The following is a 27636-nucleotide window of genomic DNA, read 5'->3' on the forward strand; positions in this document are numbered from 1 at the left end:
AGGCGGCGGGAGGCGGCGGCCGCGGCGGCGGGAGGCGGCGGGAGGCGGGCGGAGGAGGAGGCGGAGGAGGCGGGAGCTGAGCTGAGTGGGGCGGGCGGCGGCGGGGCCCGAGCCGGAGAAGATGGCGGTGCGGAAGAAGGACGGCGGCCCCAACGTGAAGTACTACGAGGCCGCGGACACCGTGACCCAGTTCGACAACGTGCGGCTGTGGCTCGGCAAGAACTACAAGAAGGTACGCGGGCCGGGCCGGGCCGCGCGGGGACCGGGGGCGGGACAAAGGGACCGCGGCCCTGCAGCCCCGGGATCCTGCCTACCCTCCAGGCGCCCCAGCCCCTCCCCCGCGGCCTCCCGAGCAGCCCCCCGCGCGCCCTCCTGCGCTCCCGCGCCCCTCCCCCAGCTTCCCTCTCCCCGCACCCCCAGCCTCTGAGCCCAGCCCCCGCCCCCACTGCTGCGCCCTCTGCCCCTTGTTTTTTTCTACTGCCCGGCGGGCCCCGGTGCCATTAGCCCACCTTCCCCTCAGCCATCGCCCTCCTGGCTTTTCTGGGAGAGGCGGCCGGCCGGGTGTGGACCGGGTGCCCAATGGGCTCCCCCGCAACCCGGAGCGTGCCCGCCAGAGCTCCCCACGGAGCCAGGTACCAGCGGGGCTGAGGCCTCTCCGGTGCTTTGTGTATGTTCAGAGAGAGAGAATGGAAAGCAGGAGGGTAAACAGTCACAGAGCAAGCCGTTGGCTGCTCATCAGCCTGAAAAAGGTCCCCACCCAGGGATCACCTGTCTCCGCCGCTCATCCCCCACCTTCATCTAAGGGGCAACAGAATCTCTCAGGGAGCCGGGGTATAGGAGTTCCTGGGTAGCGGCCCCTTCCGAAACCTTTCCTCGATTTTACAATGAAGTCACCCTGCAACCTAGCTTTGCAGTACCCTGGGTTTGGGGTCGAGAGGTTAGGGTGAGCTTCCTATCTCTAGCCCCTCACCCCCAAACCCCATAACTGGAGATCATAAGGTGGTGAACAAAAGGTTCAAGAATCCTTACCTGTCTTTTCTACCAAACCTCTTCCTGGTGTCGTCTTTGTCTCTAGGCCTGGTTTTCTCTGGAAATGGTCTGCCTCTCTTTTTCTCACTACCCTCAGAGAGGGATTCTCTTTATGGCTTTCTTTCAGCTCCCCAGTTCTTCCTGCCGGCTTTGCAGCTCGTCAGAAGTGTGCTTAGTGGCTTAGGAGAACTTCCTACTGATGCTGGTTGTGAGCCTGGCCCTGCCCTTGGGGTCTCTCTGGGTGTGAGAATCCTGACAAATAGCTGCTATTTCTATGGCATGTCTCTACGCCTGTGAGAGGCTCTTATTCCCAGGCTTCTACCTTTGACCTTTTGCAGGGAGATCAGGCTAGGGGCTTAGCCTCCGGCCTTGGGGGAATTGACAATTGTGACCTGGTTCAGCTTCCATGCTCTTAGCTCTTTGTCATTTACCTTTCCCTTCACAGATCTATCTCTTTTCACCTCTCACTGAGAGGCACTGTCTTCTTTGTGATGAGTGGGGAGAAAACGGGTCAAAAAGTAAAAAGGAAGTCTCCTGGCTCAGGTTCAAATTAGAATGGAAGGCTAGGATGCTACTAGGTGGCAGAGTGTGGAAACATAGAAGTAGGGCCAGGGTTACTTGTCTCAGATACAGTTTCCTCGGACAGGGTAGATGTTGTCTTGCTCTTCTCCATCAGGCTGGGTAGTGGATGGCCCTTCCTGTCTAGGAGGGCCTATGAAGACATTTATACCCAGTCTTCAGAAGCAAAATGCACAAGCTCACTCAGTCAGCTTGCCCTCCTTCACTTCCTCGTACCTTTTCTTGTTAGGCTACATTATAGGGGGAATCATGGCTTTACAGAGTTCCCCTAAGAAATGTCTCTCTTAGAGCCCCAGAGGTATTGCTTCCATGACCTGAACTTTATAAACCTCCAGAATTTTACAACCCTCAGTGCTGTTGGTTAAAGATGAGGGGCCAAGATAATAGGGTCCTGCAACTCCAATTTCAGAGTATAACTGAGGAAGAGTAGTAAGCTTCCCTGTTCCCCCCAACAGTGGCCACCTGGGCTGGTGGCAGCAGAATTTCAGCTTCCTGGTTGGGGTGTCCAGGGCCTCCCTTTTGCCATTTTCTTTATAGAGACTAAATGGGGAGAAGGGCACTATTTTCTTTGCTCCACATGCTTCCAGAGCCCCTGGAGGAGAAATATGGGAGATAGTGGACAATTTATCTGAGATCTATTTTTCTTTCCTTTCCCTCTTTTTCCTTAGTATATACAAGCTGAACCACCCACCAACAAGTCTCTGTCTAGCCTGGTTGTACAGTTGCTACAATTTCAGGAAGAAGTTTTTGGCAAACATGTCAGCAATGCACCGCTCACTAAACTGCCGGTGAGTGCAGAAGTAGCAGGGAGGGTGGGGGGTGGTGGTGGTGAATCCTTCAAACTGAAGAGTTGTATTTTAAAAAAAGATTTGTGAACTTTGTAATTTTTGAAATTTGGGTTATTTTCCACCATCCCTATCCCTGATCAGGGCATTATTGGCTTGGCCTAGTCTCCAGTTTACCATTCTTTTTGTCTTAGTAATATTTTGTGCAACAAATTATTTCAGAGTACCTGGGATCAGTCCACAGGTCTCTCATGGCATGGTTAAAAGGGGACTTGAGATTTGGATTTGTGCAGGCTTGTGTTCAAATCCTGGCTTTGCCATTGGATGGCTCTGTGATCTTGGGCAACATTCATGAGTCTTGGTTCCTTCATCTCTAGATGGGATTAGTAAACCTACCTTGTAGAGTTTCTATAATGGTACCTGAGGTAATCCAGTAAAGTGTTAGCACAAGGTGGTGCTTTCTGTATGTTGGTTTCTTTCACTCCCCTCTTCCAGGCCACATGATGCAATGGCACAAGGGTTAAAGAATTTCAGCTTTGAGGCCGGGCGTGGTGGCTCACGCCTGTAATCCCAGCACTTTGGGAGGCCGAGGCGGGCAGATCACCTGAGGTCTGGAGTTGGAGACCAGCCTGACCAACATGGAGAAACCCCGTCTCTACTAAAAATACAAAATTAGCTGGGTGTGGTGGCTCATGCCTGTAATGCCAGCTACTCAGGAGGCTGAGACAGGAGAATTGCTTGAACCTGGGAGGCAGAGGTTGCAGTGAGCCAAGATTGCGCCATTGCACTCCAGCCTGGGCAACAAGAGTGAAACTCCGTCTCAAAAAAAAAAAAAAAAAGAGGGAGATCAGTTCAGCATGGGATTTTGTGAAAGGATTATTAGATTATTAAGTGATGAGAGAATTTACAGTGGAACCTTGACATGCTTTTTCCGTATCTTGATTTTGTAGATCAAATGTTTCCTGGATTTCAAAGCGGGAGGCTCCTTGTGCCACATTCTTGCAGCTGCCTACAAATTCAAGAGTGACCAGGGATGGTGAGATGATTCTCTCTATTCTTCTTACATTTAGTTTAGAGGAAATCCCCCTTTTTGATTCCCTGGGATCTTTCTGGGGTAGAAATTCTTGTGAGTCTCTTTATTTTGCTGGGTCAGTAGACCTGACTTACTAGGTCAGAAAAATGGTTGGGAGTCAGAGCCAAAACAGTCTCCAAGAGTGAGTGTGTGAGTATCACTGTGTGTTTTGTAGAGGAAAAGGGATTCTTAGGTTGGCATCTCAAACCTTTTTTTGTCCCTTTGGAGTAGGCACAGAGAGTGATTCATGGAGTTGAGATCAGTGAGCCTCAGATCCCAGGTGATTTTTGGCAATAGCTGTGAGCAAGCTTGCCTCCTAATTTCCCATATTAAGAAGTCATGGCTGGGCGCAGTGGCTCACGCCTGTAATCCCAGCACTTTGGGAGGCCGAGGTGGGTGGATCATTTGAGGTCAGGAGTTTGAGACCAGCCTGGCCAACTTGGCAAAACCCCATCTCTACTAAAATACAAAAATTAGCCGGGCATGGTGGCGGGCATCTGTAATCTCAGCTACTTGGGAGGCTGAGGCAGGAGAATGGCTTGCACACAGGAGGCAGAGGTTGCAGCTGGCCAAGATCGCGCCAGTGCACTCCAGCCTGGGCAACAGAGCGGGACTCCCTCTCAAAAAAAAAAAAAAAAAAAAAAGGCCGGGTGTGGTGGCTCATGCCTGTAATCCCAGCACTTTGGGAGGCCGAGGCAGGTGGATCACCTGAGGTCAGGAGTTCAAGACCAGTTTGACCAATATGGTGAAACCTCATCTCTACTTACTAAAAATACAAAAATTAGCCACGTGAGGTGGTGTGTGCCTATAGTCCCAGCTACTGGGGAGGCTGAGACAGGAGAATTGCTTGAACCTGGGAGGCAGAGGTTGCAGTGAGCTGTGATCGCGCCACTGCACTCCAGCCTAGGTGACAGAGCAAGACTCCATCTCAAAACACAAACAAAAAAGTCACGTGCCCTCACCTCATCTGCAGACCTGAGCTATACCACTCACTAGATTATTGCCTCTTCACAAGGCGGCGTTACGATTTCCAGAATCCATCACGCATGGACCGCAATGTGGAAATGTTTATGACCATTGAGAAGTCCTTGGTGCAGGTAATAGGCATATACCCTATTTATCTCCCTTCCCTCAGTGAGAATCTAAAACACCCCTTTCCTATAATCTCATTCTGTCTATTTCTTCTCTCCACAGAATAATTGCCTGTCTCGACCTAACATTTTTCTGTGCCCAGAAATTGAGCCCAAACTACTAGGGAAATTAAAGGACATTATCAAGAGACACCAGGTAAATGGTCTGGTGAGGAGAGGTTTCAGAAACTCCATGACTGTTTTCCCAATGTTTTCTATACCAAGCAGCAGCCCTGAATTACCATGTTTTCTGCTTCAGAGGTGGCTCTGTCTACTTGGAAAAAGACTTGAGTTAAAGCCATGAGTCTGTCTTTTTCTGTCTGCTTCTCCCATTTTTCAGTCCTGACAGGTTTGCATTACTGTTCTAGAGACTATGTTGGCCTGGGGAAAAATAGTATCCACTTCTACTGAGCTAGAGATTGCGTGATCTCAGATAAATGAAATTCCTGCTCTTTGGAACTTTGTAATAATGAATAGATGTCATTGATAAGGATGTACAGTTGACTTTAAATTTCCCATGTATAGATTATCTGTTCAGAAGATTATTTGTGGCAATTTTTAATTCTTTGACTTTTCTCCATTATTAGCACAATCCCAGCTGTTTCCCTCTGCCACTTAGCTGGTGTGTGCTTAGAGAATACAAACTAACTTTAATACTATTATAAGCAAAATATGGTTAGGAAGGCAGCTCTGTGGCTAAACCTTGAGTAATTCAGAGGGGACCATAATTTACCCGCTTCTCCTTTTACCATCCAGGGAACAGTCACTGAGGATAAGAACAATGCCTCCCATGTTGTGTATCCTGTCCCGGGGAATCTAGAAGAAGGTGAGACCTGGGTTTTCCTGTCCACTTGAGTGGATGGTTTGGACTAGGAGGCAGAGGACTAAGATCACCATTCAGTACCTGGGCTCCTCCTCTTCTTTCAATCTTGAATCCTCCTACCACCTTAAGTTCCTATTACCAAGTCCCCTGCTACAACAGGAGAGTGCATTAGTTAGGGCTTTTGTACAGTATTTTTTTTGTGTCCCCCTTTAGCTTATATCTCTCCCTTCTCTTCCTCTATCCCCAGAGGAATGGGTACGACCAGTCATGAAGAGGGATAAGCAGGTTCTTCTGCACTGGGGCTACTATCCTGACAGGTGAGGATGGGTTCCTGGGGCAGGTTTAAGTATAAGAGCCAGACCCAGAAGCCCTAGGACATCTAGCAGAGCAAGAGGCCACTCTTTCAGAGTTATTTTTAGATCACTTAATTTGTTTTCCTCTCACCTAGTAAGTGAATCTCTGTCTTAGGGGAGGTTTGGACTTAGTGGACAAGCCTTGGGCTAAAAGGATTGAGGCTTTATGTGTGAATTGATTATCCCAGCATCATTTTCGATAAGTAAATGTTAGAAACAATCTAAATGTCTAACAGTAGGAAAATGTTTCAGTAAATTTGTATATCTACTCAGTGGACTATTATGCAGTCTTTAAAGTGATATAACATGGATAATTTATAAGTGAATATTATTAATAATTGCAAAAAGTAGCATGTAGGCCTGGCATGGTGGCTCACGCCTGTAGTCCCAGCACTTTGGGAGGCCAAGGCAGGTGGATCACCTGAGGTTAGGAGTTCGAGACCAGCCTGGCCAACATGCTGAAACCCCGTCTCTACTAAAAATACAAAAAAAAAAAAAAAAAAAAATTAGCAGGGCGTGGTGGCACACGCCTGTAGTTTTAGCTACTTGGGAGGCTGAGAAGCAGGATAATCGCTTGAACCGGGGCAGCAGAGGTTGCAGTGAGCCAAGATCACACCACTGCACTCTAGCCTGGGCAACAGAGCGAGACTCTGTCTCAACAAAACAAAACAAAACAAAAAATAGCATGTAGGTTGGGTGCAGTGGCTAATGCCTATAATCCCAGCACTTGGGGAGGCTGAGGCGGGCAGATTGCTTGAGCCCAGGAGTTTGAGACCAGCCTAGGCAACATGGTGAAACCCTGTCTTTACAAAAAAAAACAAAACAGAAATTAGCTGGGCATGGTGGCACGCACCTGTAGTCCTAGCTACTTGGGGGGCTGAGGTGGGAGGATTGCTTGAGCCCAGGAGGTTGAGTCTGCATTGTGCCGTGATTGCACCACTGCACTTCAACCTGGGCAATAGAGCAAGACCCTGTCTCAAAAAAAAAAAAAGCATGTAAAATATCATCTAGTATGGTTATGATTATGTAAAAACATCATCTAGTATGGTTATGATTATGTAAAAACAAAATCGTGGACCAGGCACAGTAGCTCACTCCTATAATACTAGCACTTTGGGAAGCCAAGGCAGGAGGATCACTAAAGGCTGGAAGTTCAAGACCAGCCTAGGCAGCAAAGTGAGACCCTGTCTTAACAAAACAAAAACCCCAGCTGGACGCGGTGTCTCATGCCTGTAATCCCAGCACTTTGAGAGGCCGAGGTGGGTGGATCACGAGGTCAGGAGTTTGAGACCAGCCTGGCCAAGATGGTGAAACCCCGTCTGTACTAAAAATATAAAAATTAGCCAGGCGCGGTGGCAGGCACCTGTAATCCCAGCTACTCGGGAGGCTGAGGCAGGAGAATCGCTTGAACCTGGGAGGCAGAGGTTGCAGTGAGCCGAGATCGCGCCACTGCACTCCAACCTGGGCGACAGAGCAAGAGCAAGACTCTGTATCAAAAAAAAAAAAAAATTACTGTGGAGGAAAAACAGATATACAAGTATCAAGAGTAGTTACGTATGGGTGATTCTTTTTGTTCTCTATTTTTGAAATGTTTCGTAATGTGCTTTTACTACTTTATAATGAATAGAATACAAAAAAAAATAAGCCAAGAACCCAATACTTTCTGTAAATGGAAAAGGTAAAAGATCTGCACTTTACTTTTCCACAATTCTATCCCATTGATTCTACTGTGTGCTCAATTTCCCATGGCAGTTACGACACATGGATCCCAGCGAGTGAAATTGAAGCATCTGTGGAAGATGCTCCAACTCCTGAGAAACCTAGGAAGGTGAGCTTTTCTTTTATCCCCTCTTCCCCAAAAAGAATGCCAGGACCAGTCTACCCTTTGGAAGTGAAACAGAGGCTTGTATGCCCTTGAGCTTTTTCTGTTAAGGGTCCCCAGACAGAGCTGTGGCTTCCAGGCTTCTCTGCAGCATGATCTGCCTTTGTACTTTAGGTTCATGCAAAGTGGATCCTGGACACCGACACCTTCAATGAATGGATGAATGAGGAAGACTACGAAGTAAATGATGACAAAAACCCTGTCTCCCGCCGAAAGAAGATTTCAGCCAAGACACTGACAGATGAGGTGACAAATCCTGTTCTTTTTTTCCTGGCGCCCTTAGCATAAGTCTCAGAACAAATCTTCAGTGGGGATTGTAGGCTGACATTTGTCCTGATTCTCCATCCTATAGGTGAACAGCCCAGATTCAGATCGACGGGACAAGAAGGGGGGAAACTATAAGAAGAGGAAGCGCTCCCCCTCTCCTTCACCAACCCCAGAAGCGAAGAAGAAAAATGCTAAGAAAGGGTGTGCCAGCCCCTAGCCAGCCCCCGTGTTCACCATTCTCTCCACATCATGTTGAAGGAAGGAAAGACAAATCCCTTCCTATAACCACCTGGCCCTGACCTGGGTGTGCCATAATACTGCAGGTGTCCTGAGAGGGAAGATGAGGAGATCTTTAGCTGCTCAGTTGTTAGTTCTGGTTCTGGCCCCACTAGTAAATTTAAAGAGAGCTTTATCAAGTGAAAAGCCTTTGCCACTTCCCATTACTGTGTGATTACTGGTTTCTGTTTGTACTCAGCTCTACCCTTGGAATTCTCTGTCACTTCCCTTCCCTTGAACTTCAACTTCCAGGGACTCCTTGTCCAAGGATGACTGGGTTCTCTTTCACTCTCTTTCCTTCCCAGTCCCTCAACACCTTATACTAAGTCAAAGCGTGGCCACAGAGAAGAGGAGCAAGAAGACCTGACAAAGGACATGGACGAGCCCTCACCAGTCCCCAATGTAGAAGAGGTGACACTTCCCAAAACAGGTACAGGCCAGGCTGAGCTCCTGGGATCCACCCCCACTCCCCATCTTGACTCTCCTTTGCCAAACCCCAAGTGAGCTGATTTCTCAGGTCCACCTCCCAGTCTACAGGATCTTTTCCTTAAATTTAGCTGGTTATTGGAATTATGGTCATTACTCTGGAAAATCCTCTAAGTTTATATTCATATCTGAGTTGTGGACTGTGCTTTGTGCCTGATAGTAGTTGTCTCCAAACTCTTTGATTATGTGTTTCTGACAGTAAAATATATTTGAGCATGGCCAGGCACGGTGGCTTATGACTGTAATCCCAGCATTTTGGGAGGCCGAGGCGGGCGGATCACCTGAGGTCAGGAATTCGAGACTAGCCTGGCCAACATGGTGAAACCCCATCTCTACTAAAAATACAAAAATTAGCTGGGCGTGGTGGTGGGCACCTGTAATCCCAGCTACTTGGGAGACCGAGACAGGAGAATTGCTTGAACCTGGGAGGTAGAGGTTGCAGGGAGCCGAGATTGTACCACTGCACTCCAGCCTGGGCGACAAGAGCAAAACTCCATCTCAAAAAAAAAAAGGGCCGGGCACGGTGGCTCATGCCTGTAATCCCAGCACTTTGGGAGGCCGAGGTGGGCGGATCACGAGGTCAGGAGATCGAGACCATCCTGGCTAACATGGTGAAACCCTGTCTATACCAAAAATACAAAAAAATTAGCTGAGCGTGGTGGCGGGTGCCTGTAGTCCCAGCTACTCAGGAGGCTGAGGCAGGAGAATGGCGTGAACCTGGGAGGCGGAGCTTGCAGTGAGCTGAGATCACGCCACTGCACTCCAGCCTGGGCAACAGGGCGAGACTCCATCTCAAATAAAAAAAAAGAAAAAAAAAAATGTATATATGCATTAATTATGTACTTGTACTGTTAAGCCACTACCATGGGAACGTTTTAAAACACAAACATATCTAAAAAATTGAAAAATGTAAAGAATGATAAAAACGAACATGAAGAATCAGGGCGCGGTGGCTTACGCCTGTAATCCCAGCACTTTGGGAGGCCGAGGCAGGCGGATCACAAGGTCAAGAGATCAAGACCATCCTGGCTAACACGGTGAAACCCTGTCTTTACGAAAAATACAAAAATTTGCCAGGCGTGGTGGTGGGCGCCTGTAATCCTAGCTATTCGGGAGGCTAAGGCAAGAGAATCACTTGAACCTGGGAGGTGGAGGTTGCAGTGAGCTGAGATCGCGCCACTGCACTCCAGCCTGGGCGACAGAGCGAGACTCCGTCTCAAAAAAACAAAACAAAAAACATGAAGAGAAGTTCTGTATTCTCTCCCTGAGTTGCAGTGGATCATCTTTTGCGTCCTATGTTAGAACCCCACTTTGGAGACATTGCTCCACCAATACTGGTTTACAGTCTGTATTCTGTAGACTCACCCCAGGTATTCCAGAAGTGTATTTCAGGGGTAGGATTAGGGCTGCCACCAAGAAGAGTTCTGGCTTCTACCTCCTCATCAATCAGCTCTCTTCTCTATGTTTGCTCCTGAGCATATGTATATGAATTCAGTTGAGGAAAGTATCCTCTGCTTTCAAAAATGTTTAACACTTAACCATTCCTCCACAGAGTGATTTGGTCAGATTCAGTATCAGACCATTAAAAGCTTACAGATACATAGATGGAGATAAAGGCCTGTCAAAGACAAGAATCATTTATGAATGTACATAGAGAAATAAGTTAAATTAATTTTTGGTTGGAGAAGTGGGGAAAGTAGCAAGAAGTTTGAAGCCCTAGAATAATTGTGACTGGAGAGAATTACTATATTTTGCAATCAGGTGGAGACAATTTTTGGAGAAAGTAGGATCCCTGGAACTATTAAATTGAAGGCTTGAATTAGGCAAAATCTGGCTGATAAAATGACTCTCTGTTTTCGCAGTCAACACAAAGAAAGACTCAGAGTCGGCCCCAGTCAAAGGCGGCACCATGACTGACCTGGGTAAGACAGGAGCCTCTTGGGCACGGCAGTCAGAGCCAAGGGAAGGGGTGGGCTCAGCTGCCCCCTTTTCGCTAGCCTGATGGGCTTTTGGTAGGGCTTTCTTGCCCCTCAGGAGGCTCCAGCCTTACATCTTGGTCTTTCTCTTTCAGATGAACAGGAAGATGAAAGCATGGAGACGACGGGCAAGGTGGAGCCAGTTTAGAGAGGCCCTACCTCTCTATGTGATTCTGATTTGTGATTATAAAGTTCATTCTGCCCAAACTTTTCACTGCCCAGACTTTACCCACTGTAGACTAATTCCAGCTTTGTTCAAAACTCTGACCCTTTCAGAGTCCTGGGGCCCATGACTGCTCAGTCCCATCACCCATCTTTAGTGTCCACATTCCTGGGGTGTGGGAGAAGCAGAGGGTTGCTAGGGAGGAAACAGGAATGCTGAGTGTCCAGCAGCCTCCATACTCGTAGGATGAGGATGAGAACAGTACGGGGAACAAGGGAGAGCAGACCAAGAATCCAGACCTGCATGAGGACAATGTGACTGAACAGACCCACCACATCATCATTCCCAGCTACGCTGCCTGGTTTGACTACAATAGGTATGGTTGTCCCCAACTTCTCACTGAGTCCTTATTTCCCTGCCTCCAGGGGTCAACAGGCTGTTCTTCTCCCTGCCTCCTCCAAATAAGTTATTTTTTCCTCACCCAAATAGACCAGAGTACACTTTAGTTTTAGGGGAGCTCCTTGTGTCCTTTTGAGTCTTACAGCCTGTGGGATGTTCTCCCCAAGCTTCTAACTTCAGCAATTTCGAGCTCTTTTCCTCCTTTGCCTTCTAGGCTTTTCCTCCCTTTGGGGCCCCCATCCCTTCACCAATGCCTTCTTCTGAAACCATTCTGGCTTTTCTTGCAGCGTTCATGCCATTGAGCGGAGGGCTCTCCCTGAGTTCTTCAACGGCAAGAACAAGTCCAAGACTCCAGAGATGTAAGGAAATCTCATCTCATGATTCTCCTTCTCCCTCCTGTCCCCACATTCACCCTTCCTGATCCAGTAACATTCAGTTTAGCAAACATTTCTTGAGCATCTTCCATGAGCCAGGCACTATACTAGGCTTACAACGGCACAATATCTGCCTTTAGGCAGCCCTGGCCTAGCATGTAGACACATGTTCTTTAGGATATGCCCAAGGGTGATATTAAGCATGTTCTATACATAACAAGTACCTACTCCAGTGCCTCAACTTCTTTTTAACAGGGTATAGAGCCTTTAAATCCATATTACTGATATCGTCTATACTGCAGATATCCCTAAGCACAAAAGTTTTGATTAAAGCGTAAATTACTATTACCAGGCTGGTTCCTGAGAGTAGGTTTTAATAGAAAAACAAGAGAAGGAACTAATAGAAGACCAGTTTATATAAATTAAGGGATGGAGAGGGCTCACTGGGAAAGAAGTGTAGGAGCCACGGTGGCTCAAGACTGTAAATCATCCCAGCTACTTGGGACACTGAGACAGAAGGATTCCTTGAGGCCAGGAGTTCAAGAATAGCATGAGCAACATAGCAAGACTCCCATCTCTAAAGAAGTGAAAAAAAATTAGCTGGGCCTGGTGGGGCATACCTGTGGTCCCAGCTACTTCGGAAGCTGAAATGGGAAGATTGCTTGAGCCCAGGAGTTTGAGGCTGCAGTGAGCCATGATCACACAACTGCTCTCCAGCCTGGCTGACACGGCAAGACCCCGTATCTAAAAAAATTAATGAACAAGGCTGGGTGTGGTGGCTTACGCCTGTAATCCCAGCACTTTGGGAGGCCGAGGCGGGCAGATCACAAGGTCAGGAGATCGCGACCATGCTGGCTAACATGATGAAACCCCATCTCTACTAAAAAGATCAGGCGCGGTGGCTCATGCCTGTAATCCCAGCAATTCGGGAGGCCGAGGCGGGCGGATCACCCGAGGTCAGGAGTTCGAGCTCAGCCTGACCAACATGGAGAAACCCCGTCTCTACTAAAAATACAAAACTAGCTGGGCGTGGTGGCACGTGCCTGTAATCCCAACTACTAGGGAGGCTGAGGCAGGAGAATCGCTTGAACCCGGGAGGCGGAGGTTGCAGTGAGCTGAGATCGCGCCATTGCACTCCAGCCTGGGCAACAAGAGTGAAACTCCGTCTCAAAAAAAACAAAAAAACAAAAACAAAAAAAATTAGCCGGGCGTGGTGGCATGCATCTGTAGTCCCAGCTAGTCTGGAGGCTGAGGCAGGAGAATCACTTGAACCTGAGAGGCAGAGGTTGCAGTGAGCCGAGATCACGCCACTGCACTCCAGCCGGGGTGACAGAGCGAGACTCCGTCTCAAAAAAAAAAAAAAATAGCTGGGCGTGGTGGCAGGCGCCTGTAGTTCCAGCTACTTGGGAGGCTGAGGCAGGAGAATGGCGTGAACCTGGGAGACAGAGCTTGCAGTGAGCCGAGATTGCGCCACTGCACTCCAGCCTGGGCGACAGAGCAAGACTCCGTCTCAAGAAAAAAAAAAAAAAAAAGATTTTGCCTCAGGCCAAACCTGCTTGGCTTTGGATAAGACATGGCAGTCTTCTTTGGTTAGGAATACTTCAAGATAACCACATTGATGAGGTGGGTGAGACTGAGAACTGAACAAGTTTTCTTCCCAGCTATTCCACAGCTTCCCCTCTCTGGGGGTCCCTCCGTGTTTTTTCTTCATAGCTTGCTATGGTTCTCTCTTCCTTCTCTTCCTGGAGAAAGCAGTATGTGTGAAAAGAAAGTAGTGATCAGGTGAAATGAATTCAACATGACCTGCAGGCAGGGTTGGAGTAGGAACTGAACTCTTGGTATAAAATAGTAAATGATGGGCTGGGCATGGTGGCTCACGCCTGTAATTCCAGCACTTTGGGAGGCCCAGGCGGGCAGATCACGAGGTCAGGAGTTCGAGACCAGCCAGGCCAACATGGTGAAACCCCGTCTCTACTAAAAATACAAAAATTAGCTGGGTGTGGAGGCACGCACCTGTAATCCCAGCTACTTGGGAGGCTGAGGCAGGAGAATCACTTGAGGCCGGGAGGTGGAGGTTGCAGTGAGCCAAGATCGCATCATTGTACTCCAGCCTGGGCAACAAGAGTGAAACTCCAACTCAGAAAAAAAAAAATAGTAAATCATGATAATTGCCTACATCTATTGAGAGCTTAGTATCTCCCAGGCACTATACTAAATGTCCAACCTACATTGAGTAATTTAATCTTTACGTCAACCTTAGAGGTAGATATCGTCTTCAGTTGACAGATAGGGTATAGAGGAGTCAAGTCACCTGCATAAAGTCACAGAGCTAGTAAATAAAACCAGGATCTGAATCCTTTAATCTGGCCCATGATCTGAAACTTTACACTGTACCACATGATAGCTGCCATTTTTTTGAGCCCCTACAATGCACCAGGCACTATACTAGTACTTTATAGACCTCTCAACAGACATTCCATTTTACAAATGAGGAAACTGAGGTTTAAAAATTCGAAGTAAATTGCCAAGGTCCTCATGGTAGAACTGGGATTTGAACTTAGATCTTTTCAACTTCAAAACATATGTTTTTTACCATGGTATGCTGACTAGCTATATGCATGAATAAGGACTTCCTTTTAACATCTGAGTTTGGAAATGAGTATTTTCTTAACTTCTAATTCCTTGTTTAAAAATTGTATAAAATGGCTAGGTGCAGTGGCTCATGCCTATAATCCCAGCACTTTGGGAGGCTGAGGCAGGAGGCTTACCTGAGGTCAGGAGTTTGCGACCAGCCTGACCAACATGGAGAAACCCTGTTTCTACTAAAAATACAAAATTAGCCGGCCGTGGTGGCACATGCCTGTAATCAGAGCTACTGAGGAGGCTGAGGCAGGAGAATCTCTTGAACCCAGGAGGCGGAAGTTGCCATGAGCCAAGATCATGCCATTGCATTCCAGCCTGGGCAACAAGAGGGAAACTCCATCTCAAAAAAAAAAAAAATTGTATGAAATATCCTTAAGTATAGCCAAGGAGATAATTCATTTAAAGAAAACCCCATCAAGGAAAAGTAAGACATATTTGAAACCCTTTCATCTAGCACATAGCAGGCACTCAGCATGTAGAGTCAAATAATCTACTTTTTTCCATCTTTATCATGCAGAAGAAGTCATTAGCTCTCTTACCATTTTTTCCTTTAGCCCTTTAACAAACATTTATTTTTCTTCTTCTTGTTTCTCTCTCTCTTTCTTCTAAGCTACCTGGCCTATCGAAACTTTATGATTGACACTTACCGACTGAACCCCCAAGAATATCTTACCTCTACCGCCTGCCGCCGAAACCTAGCGGGTGATGTCTGTGCCATCATGAGGTGGGTCTTGTGGCTGAGGGGAAGGGGGTACATGAGGATGCCTGCCTATGGATGTGTTTTGGCAACAGTAGAGATGCCAGCAAGGAACACAGAGGAGCAGACAGAAAAAAGCACCTCTAGAGAAAGGTGAAGTACAGGTTTGGGGAATGAATGACTTGAGGGATTAGCAATGGCATTCTCTGAAGTGTAGAATATAGGACAAAGAAGGAGCACGTCTGTAATTGAAAGATACTGGTTCAGGCCAGGTGTGGTGGCTCATGCCTATAATCCAAACATTTTGGGAGACCAAGGTGGGAGGATTGCTGGAGCCTAGAAGTTCGAGACCAGCCTGGACAAAATGGCAAAACCCCATCTCTAGAGAAAATGCAAAAAAATTAGCTAGGCATGGTGGCACATGCCTGTGGTCTTAGTGACTCAGGAGGCTGAGGTGGGAGGATCACCTGAGCCCTGGAGGTGGAGGCTGCAGTGACCGGTGATCACACCACTGCACTTCAGTCTCTCTTAGGGAAAAAAAGAAAGAAACTGGTTCAGTTTTACTAGCTATTCAGGAAGAAATGTTCAGTAGGTAGGTAGATATAGAGATTGGCCCAGGCTGAAGATGTAGACTTGGGTGTCACTGGCATTTAGGTGATAAATGAACAACTGGAGTAGGTGAGATTTCTTAAGGAGTACAATGAACAGAGGAAAAGGCCGGGGTTGGGTGGGGAGGGGGTTTATGCCCCTTCTACCCCCCACTTTTCCTCTTCCTCATGCACCTTTCTGGCTATCCGTGTGACCCTGTCTCTGCCTCTCTCTGCACAGGGTCCATGCCTTCCTAGAACAGTGGGGTCTTATTAACTACCAGGTGGATGCTGAGAGTCGACCAACCCCAATGGGGCCTCCGCCTACCTCTCACTTCCATGTCTTGGCTGACACACCATCAGGGCTGGTGCCTCTGCAGCCCAAGACACCTCAGGTAGGGTGAGATGCTATGGGGATGGGGCGGGTTGGGAAGATTGGGCTTCTTTGAACTTTTCTTTTTCTGGTTTTTAGGGTAATGGTTCAGGAGTGTTTTGAGGCTTCTTCCTTTTCCATGGGATGCAAAGGGTCATGGGAATCAGCCCCATGTGTTTAGCATCCTCTCTCAGCCTTTGTACCTAAGGCTGTAATTGCTGAGGGAGAAGAGATTATCCTTTTACTCAAGGAGTAGACAGGCTAATGTAGGGGAGTCAATAGAGAAAAATGGCTTAAAATTAACTTGCATGAAATTTTTAAACTTTGTCATCTTTGCCACATTTTTTCATTTTTGCCTCATAATTATCATCTTCATTTTTTTTTCCATTTCCACTTCATCCATTACAAAAATTAGGAAGAAGGTTATGTGGCTTGCCCAAGGTCACAGAGTACCAAATCTAGGATTAGAACCTAATTGTCCAGCTCCTAAGAGAACCTATAAAGATAATGTGAATATGTATGGATATCATGCCAACGACATGTCTTATTAATCATGAAGGGAACATGGAACAGTGGCATGAGTGCCCCCAGAGCTTGTGGGCCGCCCAGCATATGGTCTTGAGGCCTCCAGGGCCTTGGCCTGGTCATTTCCTGCCCAGCCTCCATGACGCCAAGCTCTGTCCCCCAGGGCCGCCAGGTTGATGCTGATACCAAGGCTGGGCGAAAGGGCAAAGAGCTGGATGACCTGGTGCCAGAGACGGCTAAGGGCAAGCCAGAGCTGGTAGGTGGGGTGCAGACCCTGCTGGGCTGCTCATTTTCCCCTTTATTGGGGGGCCCCTGCCCGGGAAGAAGAGACATGAGAGCAGAGGAACTACAGCAGTAAGGGAGGAAGTCCCACCCAGGGGTGTCCCTGGCTTTGGGAAAGAAGCTCCTTCTGTCTGTTTTTTCTCTCTGTCAGCCCCTGGCTCCCAGTGGTCACTTGTACTCACCTGTTTCTTTCCCTCCACAAATAGCAGACCTCTGCTTCCCAACAAATGCTCAACTTTCCTGACAAAGGCAAAGAGAAACCAACAGACATGCAAAACTTTGGGCTGCGCACAGACATGTACACAAAAAAGAATGTTCCCTCCAAGGTAGGAGGTGCGGGCCGACTCTAGGGGTAGAGAATGTTCGCTCCTCAGAGGTCACAGGCTCCTTTCTTCTCACCTGCCTGTGTTTCCCCTGCAGAGCAAGGCTGCAGCCAGTGCCACTCGTGAGTGGACAGAACAGGAAACCCTGCTTCTCCTGGAGGTAATTGGGGCAAAGAAAAGAAAGTTTTTCTCTGAAAACAGAAGTGGGCTCCGTGTAGAGGCTCACGCCTGTAATCCCAGCACTTTGGGAGGCCAAGGCAGGAGGATCACTTGAGTCCAGGAGTTCGAGATGAACCTGGGCAACATAGTGAGACTCTGTCTCTACGAAAAATTTTTTAAATTAGCCAGGTGTGGTGGCACACACCTGTGGTCCCAGCTACTCAGGAGGCTAAGTGGGAGGATTGCTTGAGCCTAGGAGGTCAAGGCTCCAGTGAGCTTCAGGACCAGCTCCAGGCTGGGGATTTGGGCCATTTCATTAACTTCATATCCTTTCTTAGTGCTACTTCAAGATCCCCCTTGGACCTAGCAGAGTACACAAATACCAGAACATAGAGAACTTTGAAACCAGCTGCCCTTAGTAGGATGGGGGGAGTCAGCCTTCGAGAAAAGTGGCTAAGTAAGCGGAGTTATGTCTCCACCACTACCACCAGGCACTGGAAATGTACAAAGATGACTGGAACAAAGTGTCCGAGCATGTGGGAAGCCGCACACAGGACGAGTGCATCTTGCATTTTCTTCGTCTTCCCATTGAAGACCCATACCTGGAGGACTCAGAGGCCTCCCTAGGCCCCCTGGCCTACCAACCCATCCCCTTCAGTCAGTCGGGCAACCCTGTTATGAGCACTGTTGCCTTCCTGGCCTCTGTCGTCGATCCCCGAGTCGCCTCTGCTGCTGCAAAGTCAGCCCTAGGTAATGGGGGTGGGTGGTTCCACCTGGCCTTCTTAGTTTGCTTTTGAAGGGCTAATTACTCAGACTGTGAATCCTCAAGTTTGGCTGCCCTGCTGGCCTTGTCTGTGCGGGCCTCAGCTCGGGCACCTGTCTAGGCTCCATACTAGCTTAGATGAAGACATGGGCTTGTGAGTAAGCTTTTGCAGGGATTGCCAGAACTGTTCCACTTTGCTGCTCCCAGCCTCATTCTTTCTGGGTCTTGCAGAGGAGTTCTCCAAAATGAAGGAAGAGGTACCCACGGCCTTGGTGGAGGCCCATGTTCGAAAAGTGGAAGAAGCAGCCAAAGTAACAGGCAAGGCGGACCCTGCCTTCGGTCTGGAAAGCAGTGGCATTGCAGGAACCACCTCTGATGAGCCTGAGCGGATTGGTAAGGCCAGGCAGGTTCCCAGATTTCTTGCCTTTCACAAGATCCAGAGCTACCTGGCCTCCTGTGCCATTTCTGCCTCAAGTTGGCATTAGAGCACAACATGAATGAGAAAATTGGTAGGGTTTTTATTTTCCCCATGAGTTTACCTCAGGGGCTCTGGAGCCCTACTAGTCCTCTCATGAAGATTTTGGGTAGAAAAATCTTTGCTTATAGAAGGGGCTGTTAGAAAAGTCTTGTGAAGGCTGGGCGCGGTGGCTCACGCCTGTAATCTCAGCACTTTGGGAGGCCGAGGTGGGTGGATCACGAGGTCGGGAGTTCAAGACCAGCCTGGCCAAGATGCTGAAACCCTGTCTCTACTAAATATACAAAAATTAGCTGGGCGTGGTGGCACGCGCCTGTAATCCCAGCTACTTCAGAGGCTGAGGCAGGAGAATCGCTTAAACCTGGGTGCCAGAGGTTGCAGTGAGCCAAGATCAAGCCACTGCACTCCAGCCTGGGCAACAGAGCAAGACTTCGGCTCTCAAAAAAAAAAAAAAAAAAAAAAGTCTTGTGAAGGCTGGGCGCAGTGGCTCATGCCTGTAATCCCAGTACTTTGGGAGGCTGAGGTGGGCAGATCGTTTGAGACCAGTCTGGGCAACATGGCAAAATCCTGTCTCTATAAAAAATACCAAAAAAGTTAGCCAGGCATGGTGGCATGCGCCTGTAGCCCCAGATACACAGGAGGCTGAGGTGAGAGAACCACTTGAGCCTGGGAAGTCAAGGCTGCAGTGAGCCATGATTGTGCTACTGCACTCCAGCCTGGGCGACAAGAGTGAGACCCTGTCACCAAAAAACAAAAACAAAAAAACAGGTGTTATGGAGAAACTGGGTGCAACGGCTCACACCCATAGTCCAAGCTGCTCAGGAGGCTGAGGTGGGAGGATTGCGTGGGCCCAGGAGTTTGAGACCAACCTGGGCAACACAGCAAGACCCTGTCTCTAAAAAAAAAGAAAAGTGTTAGACACAGACGACTGTGTATTAGACATTTCCTGTTTTCTTTCTTTTCTCATGGGCCCAGAGGAGAGCGGGAATGACGAGGCTCGGGTGGAAGGCCAGGCCACAGATGAGAAGAAGGAGCCCAAGGTATAGAGGGATTTCTGGGAGCTGCAGGGGCTGCGTGCAGCACTGTGGTGATGGGGAAGTTGGCCTTGTTCAGCTTAGGTGGGCAAGGGCTGGTTTTGGACGGGGTTGTCTCCTAGAATCAGATCACCTCCAAAGTAAGAGGAATAAATTTAGTTCCCCGTCTGGCCCCTCTGTGTGAGAACTAATCACCCTAATCCCTGATAACTCTCCTTTTCTATCACTGGAATTTCAGGAACCCCGAGAAGGAGGGGGTGCTATAGAGGAGGAAGCAAAAGAGAAAACCAGCGAGGCTCCCAAGAAGGATGAGGAGAAAGGGAAAGAAGGCGACAGTGAGAAGGAGTCCGAGAAGAGTGATGGAGACCCAATAGGTGAGCCTCCCACAAGGGTAGATGGGGGTGCAGGAAAGAGAGGTGAAGCTGTGGGGCTAACTCAACCCTTGTCCTGGCCCAGTCGATCCTGAGAAGGAGAAGGAGCCAAAGGAAGGGCAGGAGGAAGTGCTGAAGGAAGTGGTGGAGTCTGAGGGGGAAAGGAAGACAAAGGTGGAGCGGGACATTGGCGAGGGCAACCTCTCCACCGCTGCTGCCGCCGCCCTGGCCGCCGCCGCAGTGAAAGCCAAGGTGAGGCCAGACCTTGAAGACCTCAGGGAAGAAAATGTCCACTTCTCTAATCTCATCTCACTTAGAGGAAATCTTTCCTCACTCACACCTTAAATAATGCTGACCTATTTATTTTTTATTTTTATCTCAGGAGGAGGTAAAGTTAGTCATCCCTTCTCTAAGCTTTAAAAAATATATCACCATTGGGCCTGTTTTCAACCCTGTCAGTATTTGACTCCATGTTACCCTTTGCCACACTATCTCCATGTTCTTCTTTTGAGACGGAGTCTTGCTCTGTCAGATCTCGGCTCACTGCGGCCTCCACCTCCCAAGTTCAAGTGATTCTCCTGCCTCAGCCTCCCGAGTAGCTGGGACTACAGGCGTGCTACACCACGCCTGGCTAACTCTTTGTATTTTTAGTAGAGATGGGGTTTCACCATGTTGGCCAGGCTGGTCTTGAACTCCTAACCTCAGGTGATCCACCCGCTTTGGCCTCCCAAACTGCTGGAATTACAGGCGTGAGCCACCGTGCCCAGCCTCCATGCTCGTTTATTTATTTATTTATTTATGTATTTTTTGAGATGGAGTCTCACTCTGTTGCCCAGGCTGGAGTGCAGTGGCACAATCTCGGCTCACTGCAACCTCCACCTCCCAGGTTCAAGCGATTCTCCCACCTCAGCCTCCCAAGTAGCTAGGATTACAGGCACGTGCCATCATGCCCGGTTAATTTTTGTATTTTTAGCGGAGATGGGGTTTCACCCTGTTGCCCCAGGCTGGTCTCAAACTCCTGGACTCAAGTGATCTGCTCGCCTCAGCCTCCCAAAGCGCTGGGATTACAGGCATGAGCCATCGCACCTGGCCAAAATAATTTAATTTTTTAAAAAGGCTGGGCGCAGTGGCTCACGCGTGTAATCCCAGGACTTTGGGAGGCTGAGGCGGGTGGATCACCTGAGGTTGTAAGTTTGAGACCAGCCTGGCCAACATGGTGAAACCCCATCTCTACTAAAAACACAGAAATTAGCCGGCGTGGTGGCGCATGTCTGTAATCCCAGGTACTGGGGAGGCAAAGGCACGAGAATTGCTTGAACCCAGGAGGTAGAGGTTACAGTGAGCTGAGATCATGCCACTGTACTCCAGCCTGGGCAACAGAGTGAGACTGTCTCAAAAAAAAAAAAAAAAAAGAAAAGAAAAAAGACACGGTGGCTCACGCCTATAATCCCAGCACAAAAAAGTCAAGCCCTTTCACCATGGGTTGTGACCACAGCAAGTTTGTTCTTATACCTGCCAGCATCCACCCTACCTTTCTTCTGTATTGTCTTCAGTTGGGTCCTCCCACTGAGGTGCTGTCTCACCCCTCCTTCCCTAGCACTTGGCTGCTGTTGAGGAAAGGAAGATCAAATCTTTGGTGGCCCTGCTGGTGGAGACCCAGATGAAAAAGTTGGAGATCAAACTTCGGCACTTTGAGGAGCTGGAGACTATCATGGACCGGGAGCGAGAAGCAGTGAGTAGCAGGAGCCCTGGAACCCTGCTGCGCTGTGCCTCAGTTTAAAATCGGAGGGGCGTGTGTGTGTGTGTGTGTTTCAGTGAAAGAGAGATAAGCAACAGTGGGGAAAGCCTGTGTGTGTGTGTGTGTGTGTGTGTGTGTGTGTGTGTGTGTTTCAGTGAAAGATAAGCAACAGTGGGGAAAGCCTGAGACAGACAGGGCTTCAAAGCAGAGCAGGGCAGGAACAGGGCAGGAGTAGGGCAGCCAGTTAGAGACAGTTAAGTGGTCTCACAAGTGAAGTCTGGGGACTGAAGTCCCACAGAAGGTCAGCTCCATGAGGCAGGCACTCTAGTTGGTTGTTTTGATTGCTGCATCTCCAGGTCCTTGAACAGTGCTTGGCCCATAGTAGACTCAAATAGTGATTGAGTGAATGGGCGTAACGGATGATGAGAGAGAGGGTAAGGGCCTCAGATCCAGGAGGTGAACTTGGAAAGGGAATGGGACCGACACAGTGTTGAACCATTTTGTCTTTGGAGGACATAAAAAGAAATAGACAATAGGGACTGGGCACAGTGGCCCACATTTGTAATCCTAGTACTTTGGTAGGCTGAGGCAGATGGATCACTTGAGCCCAGGAGTTCAAGACCAGCCTGGGTAACATAGTGAGATCTCTGTCTCAACAATTTATTTTATTTATTTATTTATTTATTTGAGACAGAGTTTCACTCTTGTTGCCCAGGCTGGAGTGCAATGGTGTGATCTTCGCTCACCACAACCTCCACCTCCTGGGAAGCGATTCTCCTGCCTCAGCCTCCCCAGTAGCTGGGATTACAGGCATGTGCCACCATGCCCAGCTAATTTTGTATAGTAGAGATGGGGTTTCTCTATGTTGGTCAGGCTGGTCTCGAACTCCCGATCTCAGGTGATCAGCCCATCTCTGCTTCCCAAAGTGCCGGATTACAGGTGAGTCATCACGCTTTTTTTTTTTTTTTTTTTTTGAGATGGAGTCTTATTCTTTCGCCCAGGCTGGAGTGCAGTGGTGCAATCACGGCTCACTGCAACCTCCGCCTCCTGGGTTCAAGCGATTCTCCTGCCTCACCTCCCGAGTAGCTGGGATTACAGGCACATGCCACCATGACCAGCTAATTTTTGTATTTTTAGTAGAGACAGGGTTTCACCATGTTGGCCAGGCTGGTCTCAAACTCCTGACCTCAGGTGATCCGCCCACCTCAGCCTCCCAAAGCGCTGGGATTACAGGCATGAGCCACCGTGCCCAGCCCAAACATTTTTTAAAAATAAACAAATTAGCCGGGCGTGGTGGTGCGAGCCTGTGGTCCCAGCTACTCAGGAAGCTGAGGTGGGAGGATCGTTTGAGCCCAGGAGGTCAAGGCTGCACTGAGCCATGTTTGCCCCATTGCACTCCAGCCTGGGTGACAGAGTGAGACCCTATCTCAAAAAAAAAAAAGAAAGAAAAAGAAATAGAAAATAGGGACCTCAGAGAACTTAAGGTTTAATGGGAGACATCAAATGAATATACAATATGGAGACATCAGAAACAGTTAAGAAGGTTTAAAGTATCTGACAACTTCACATTAAGAGATTGCACATCAGCCGGGCGCGGTGGCTCACACCTGTCATTCCAGCACTTTGGGAGGCTGAGGCAGGTGGATCACGAGATCAAGGAGATCGAGACCATCCTGGCTAATATGGTGAAACCCCGTCTCTACTAAAGAATAAAAAAATACAAAAAATTAGCCCGGCATGCTGGCACGCACCTGTAATCCCAGCTACTCGGGAGGCTGAGGCAGGAGAATTGCTTGAACCGGGGAGGCGGAGGTTGCAGTGAGCTGAGATCACGCTACTGTACTCCAGCCTGGGCGACAGAGTGAGACTCAGTCTCAAAAAAATAAAGAGATTGCACATCACGTTTCTAAGTCCTGAGATCATAGAATAAAGCTAAAGCTCAGAGGCAAATAAATTGATCTGGGATAGCTTCCTAAGAACAGTGACTTTTTAGTGAATTTTGAAGTAAGAAAAGAACTTGAATTGACAAAAGGAACTGGAAGCATTTTCCAAATCAAGGTAATGGCAAGTTCAAAGCTTTGTAGCTGAAGTGAGCTTGGGCCAGGTTAAAGTCATTGCAATAAGAAACCATGTGGGCACCCAGGAGACAAAGGTCATGGGAATTTGCACGAAGTGGGGTGGGGAGGACAGAGGAAGCACAAGCGCAAGATGTAGATTTTGGGAACCTTCTGATTGAGAGGCGGGCTCTTTCAGAAGAAGACAAAGCAGGGGTTGAGGCATTTGTCTTTGGGATCTGCTGAAAATTGGATAACAATACTCAATTGGCACTGGCAGCTGGAGTATCAGAGGCAGCAGCTCCTGGCCGACAGACAAGCCTTCCACATGGAGCAGCTGAAGTATGCGGAGATGAGGGCTCGGCAGCAACACTTCCAACAGATGCACCAACAGCAGCAGCAGCCACCACCAGCCCTGCCCCCAGGCTCCCAGCCTATCCCCCCGACAGGGGCTGCTGGGCCACCCGCAGTCCATGGCTTGGCTGTGGCTCCAGCCTCTGTAGTCCCTGCTCCTGCTGGCAGTGGGGCCCCTCCAGGAAGCTTGGGCCCTTCTGAACAGATTGGGCAGGCAGGGTCAACTGCAGGGCCACAGCAGCAGCAACCAGCTGGAGCCCCCCAGCCTGGGGCAGTCCCACCAGGGGTTCCCCCCCCTGGACCCCATGGTAAGTGTTATGTTCCAGAACTTTTGTTGGCTAGAGGAATCCAGGTGAATGTCCCAGTTCTCCTCAAAGGGGATACAAGATGAGTCTGGAGATGAGGTTAGCCTCAATTTCTATAGATGGGCCCATCTCTTAGGCCCCTAAATCAGCAGGAATCCTTCCCCAAACTCGAGAGCTTTGGAATTTTATTCACTTACTCTAGTGTCAGAAAAGGGGAAGATAGTGCCAAGGAATGGCTAGATTATCCTTGTTTGTAAAAGTGAGTTATTCTTTGGGAGGCCGAAGTGGGTGGATCACGAGGTCAGGAGATTGAGACCATCCTGGCCAACATGGTGAAACCCCGTCTCTAGTAAAAATACAAAAATTAGCTGGGCGTGGTGGTGCGTACATGTAGTACCAGCTACTCGGGAGGCTGAGGCAGGAGATTGCTTAAACCCGGGAGGCGGAGGTTGCAGTGAGCCAAGATCGTGCCACTGCACTCCAGCCTGGTGACAGAGCGAGACTCCGTCTAAAAAAAAAATAGAAAAGGTGAGTTGTTAAGCAAAATTTTATACCTAATTTTCTCCATCTCTCATCTTTATTCTCAGGCCCCTCACCGTTCCCCAACCAACAAACTCCTCCCTCAATGATGCCAGGGGCAGTGCCAGGCAGCGGGCACCCAGGCGTGGCGGGTAATGCTCCTTTGGGTTTGCCTTTTGGCATGCCGCCTCCTCCTCCTCCTCCTGCTCCATCCATCATCCCATTTGGTAGTCTAGCTGACTCCATCAGTATTAACCTCCCCGCTCCTCCTAACCTGCATGGGCATCACCACCATCTCCCGTTCGCCCCGGGCACTCTCCCCCCACCTAACCTGCCTGTGTCCATGGCGAACCCTCTACATCCTAACCTGCCGGCGACCACCACCATGCCATCTTCCTTGCCTCTCGGGCCGGGGCTCGGATCCGCCGCAGCCCAAAGCCCTGCCATTGTGGCAGCTGTTCAGGGCAACCTCCTGCCCAGTGCCAGCCCACTGCCAGGTGAGAAGGGGCCAAGAGGGGAGAAGGGTGAGGGAGAGGGGTCCACCTGGAGGGAGGGTGAGCGGGCAGGTGGGGAAGAGGTCAGGTATTAGAGTTTCCACAATCCTTTTTGAACACTCTGGTAAAATTAGAATACAGGAGGAAGGGCCTCTCTGGCCGTCCTCCACCATTCCCCAGCCTGGCAGCTGCCACCTTTGGGATGATGTTGGGGCCTTTCACTGGTGGGTCATGGAGCAATCCTGTGGCAGAGAGCATCTCAGTTGTAAACTTGAAAAGCAGCTGTTTGCATGATTGAGTGGCATCCCTGTGCTTATTCCTATCACGTTCAAATGCCCCATATAGAGAGTCTTTCTATATGTTTTTCTGAGTATGAGATAGAAAAGAGTGTTGGGAACAGAAGTTGAACATTATGGGTACCTCATCCATCCACCCAGCCACTGCATGCCATGCCCGGTTCTGTCTGTCTGTGGTGGTCTGGGTCTGGAGCCATCTCTCCGGCGTACTCTAACTGATTTATCTTCCTTTTCTCCACAGACCCAGGCACCCCCCTGCCTCCAGACCCCACAGCCCCGAGCCCAGGCACGGTCACCCCTGTGCCACCTCCACAGTGAGGAGCCAGCCAGACATCTCTCCCCCTCACCCCCTGTGGACATCATGGTTCCAGGAACAGCCCTTCCCCCACCACTGGGACCCTCCCCAGCCTGGAGAGTTCATCACTACGTAAGGAAAGCTCCTTCCGCCCCTCCAAAGCCCTCACCATGCCTAACAGAGGCATGCATTTTTATATCAGATTATTCAAGGACTTCTGTTTAAAAGATGTTTATAATGTCTGGGAGAGAGGATAGGATGGGAATGCTGCCCTAAAGGAAGGGCTGGTGAAAGGTGTTTATACAAGGTTCTATTAACCACTTCTAAGGGTACACCTCCCTCCAAACTACTGCATTTTCTATGGATTAAAAAAAAAAAAAAAAAGTAGATTTTAAAAAGCCACATCGGAGCTCCCTTCTACCCACTAAAAAATAACCAATTTTTACATTTTTTGAGGGGGAGTGAGTTTTAGGAAAGGGGAATTAAGATTCCAGGGAGAGCTCTGGGGATAGAACAGGGCGCAGATTCCATCTCTCCCCAAGCCCCTTTTTAGTGACTAAGTCAAGGCCCCAACTCCCCTCCCCCACCCTACGCCGAGCTTATTCGAGTTCATTTGTACTAATAATCCCTCCTGCGGCTTCCTCATTGTTGCTGTTTTAGGCCACCCCAGCTCAGCCAATGATTCCTTTCCCTCTGAATGTCAGTTTTGTTTTTAAAAGTCACTTGCTTAGTTGATGTCAGCGTATGTGTATTTGGTGGGGAAAACCTAATTTCGGGGATTTCTGTGGTAGGTAATAGGAGAAGAAAGGGCACTGGGGGCTGTTCTCCTTCCTTCCCTGGACTGTATCCATGGACTCCTGGAAGGCACAGAGAAGGGAGCTATAAGAGGATGTGAAGTTTTAAAACCTGAAATTGTTTTTTAAAGCACTTAAGCACCTCCATATTATGACTTGGTGGTTCACCCCTTAGCCTCCTCCCTCTCCCACCAAGACTGTGAGAACTTCAGCTGATAGCTGGGGGCTCCCCAGATGAGGATGCAGGGATTTGGGAGCAGTGGAAGAGGGTGCCCAACCTTGGGTTGGACCAGCCCTTGGCTCGCAGCTCAACTCTGCTTCCCGCATTCCTGCTCCACGTCCCAGCTTCTCCCCTGTGACCGGAAGGCAGGTGTGACTCCAGGCTCTGCACTGGTTCTTCTTGGTTCCTCCCACCAGGCCCTTTGTTCCTCATGTCCCCATGTTTCTCTCCCTCTGCGTCTTAGCACCTTTCTTCTGTTCAAAGTTTTCTGTAAATCTTCTCTTTTTCTTTCTTTCTTTTTTTTTTTTTATAAATTAATTTGCTTTCAGTTCCATCTTGTGGGTGCATTCTGTGTTCTTACCTGTGGCTGTCAGGCAGGGGGATTGTGATGGGAACAGCTTTCCTGGAGTCCTTCACAGCGGCGTTTACCTGGGCCGAAAGACACTCTGCAAGCCACACGGCCTACAGACACTGCGCCTCCCCACAAAACACGAACAGCAGCACAACTGTCGAGACTATGTGCTGGTATAGGAGCAGAGGCTCTCACCTGCCCTAAAAGCTGTTTAAGACTTGGAAGGACATTCCCACAACATGGAATTTTGTATCTCCGTCCCTTCAGAAGTAGTGGTTTCACTCCTTCCCTTATTAGAGAGGAGGCAAGCTCCTTACCTACTTTTGTTATAATTGGCCCTTCACCCTGCTGAGGTGACGGACAGGCTTAGGCAGTGCTAATAATGGCCT

The 27636-nt window shown here is 49.0% G+C and overlaps 1 protein-coding gene across 14 annotated transcripts; it reads left to right on the top strand.

Annotated features, from left to right (window-relative positions):
* SMARCC2 (SWI/SNF related, matrix associated, actin dependent regulator of chromatin subfamily c member 2) lies at positions 1 to 27229 on the top strand. 14 transcript variants are annotated; one of them, XM_016923212.4, is made up of 30 exons: positions 1 to 232; positions 2277 to 2396; positions 3344 to 3429; positions 4481 to 4562; positions 4660 to 4752; positions 5352 to 5421; positions 5666 to 5735; positions 7524 to 7599; positions 7768 to 7899; positions 8006 to 8121; positions 8502 to 8626; positions 10545 to 10604; positions 10754 to 10791; positions 11067 to 11197; positions 11508 to 11579; positions 14848 to 14961; positions 15763 to 15916; positions 16583 to 16675; positions 16908 to 17027; positions 17122 to 17184; positions 17675 to 17933; positions 18178 to 18339; positions 19397 to 19461; positions 19694 to 19829; positions 19912 to 20078; positions 21424 to 21558; positions 23899 to 24280; positions 24865 to 24948; positions 25228 to 25293; positions 25828 to 27229. In XM_016923212.4, exons 1-30 carry the CDS (start codon positions 122 to 124, stop codon positions 25902 to 25904), a joined length of 3459 nt encoding a protein of 1152 aa, XP_016778701.1. In that variant the 5' UTR covers positions 1 to 121; the 3' UTR covers positions 25905 to 27229. The 14 variants fall into 14 exon arrangements, with proteins under 14 accessions (XP_016778701.1, XP_016778702.1, XP_063642639.1 ...); XM_016923213.4 differs by having other exon boundaries at positions 16911 to 17027; XM_063786569.1 differs by having other exon boundaries at positions 14848 to 15087; positions 24865 to 25293.
* Positions 27230 to 27636: the final 407 nt, after the last annotated feature.

The sequence above is a fragment of the Pan troglodytes genome, chromosome 10 (assembly GCF_028858775.2).
Source record: "Pan troglodytes isolate AG18354 chromosome 10, NHGRI_mPanTro3-v2.0_pri, whole genome shotgun sequence".
Lineage (NCBI taxonomy): Eukaryota > Metazoa > Chordata > Mammalia > Primates > Hominidae > Pan > Pan troglodytes.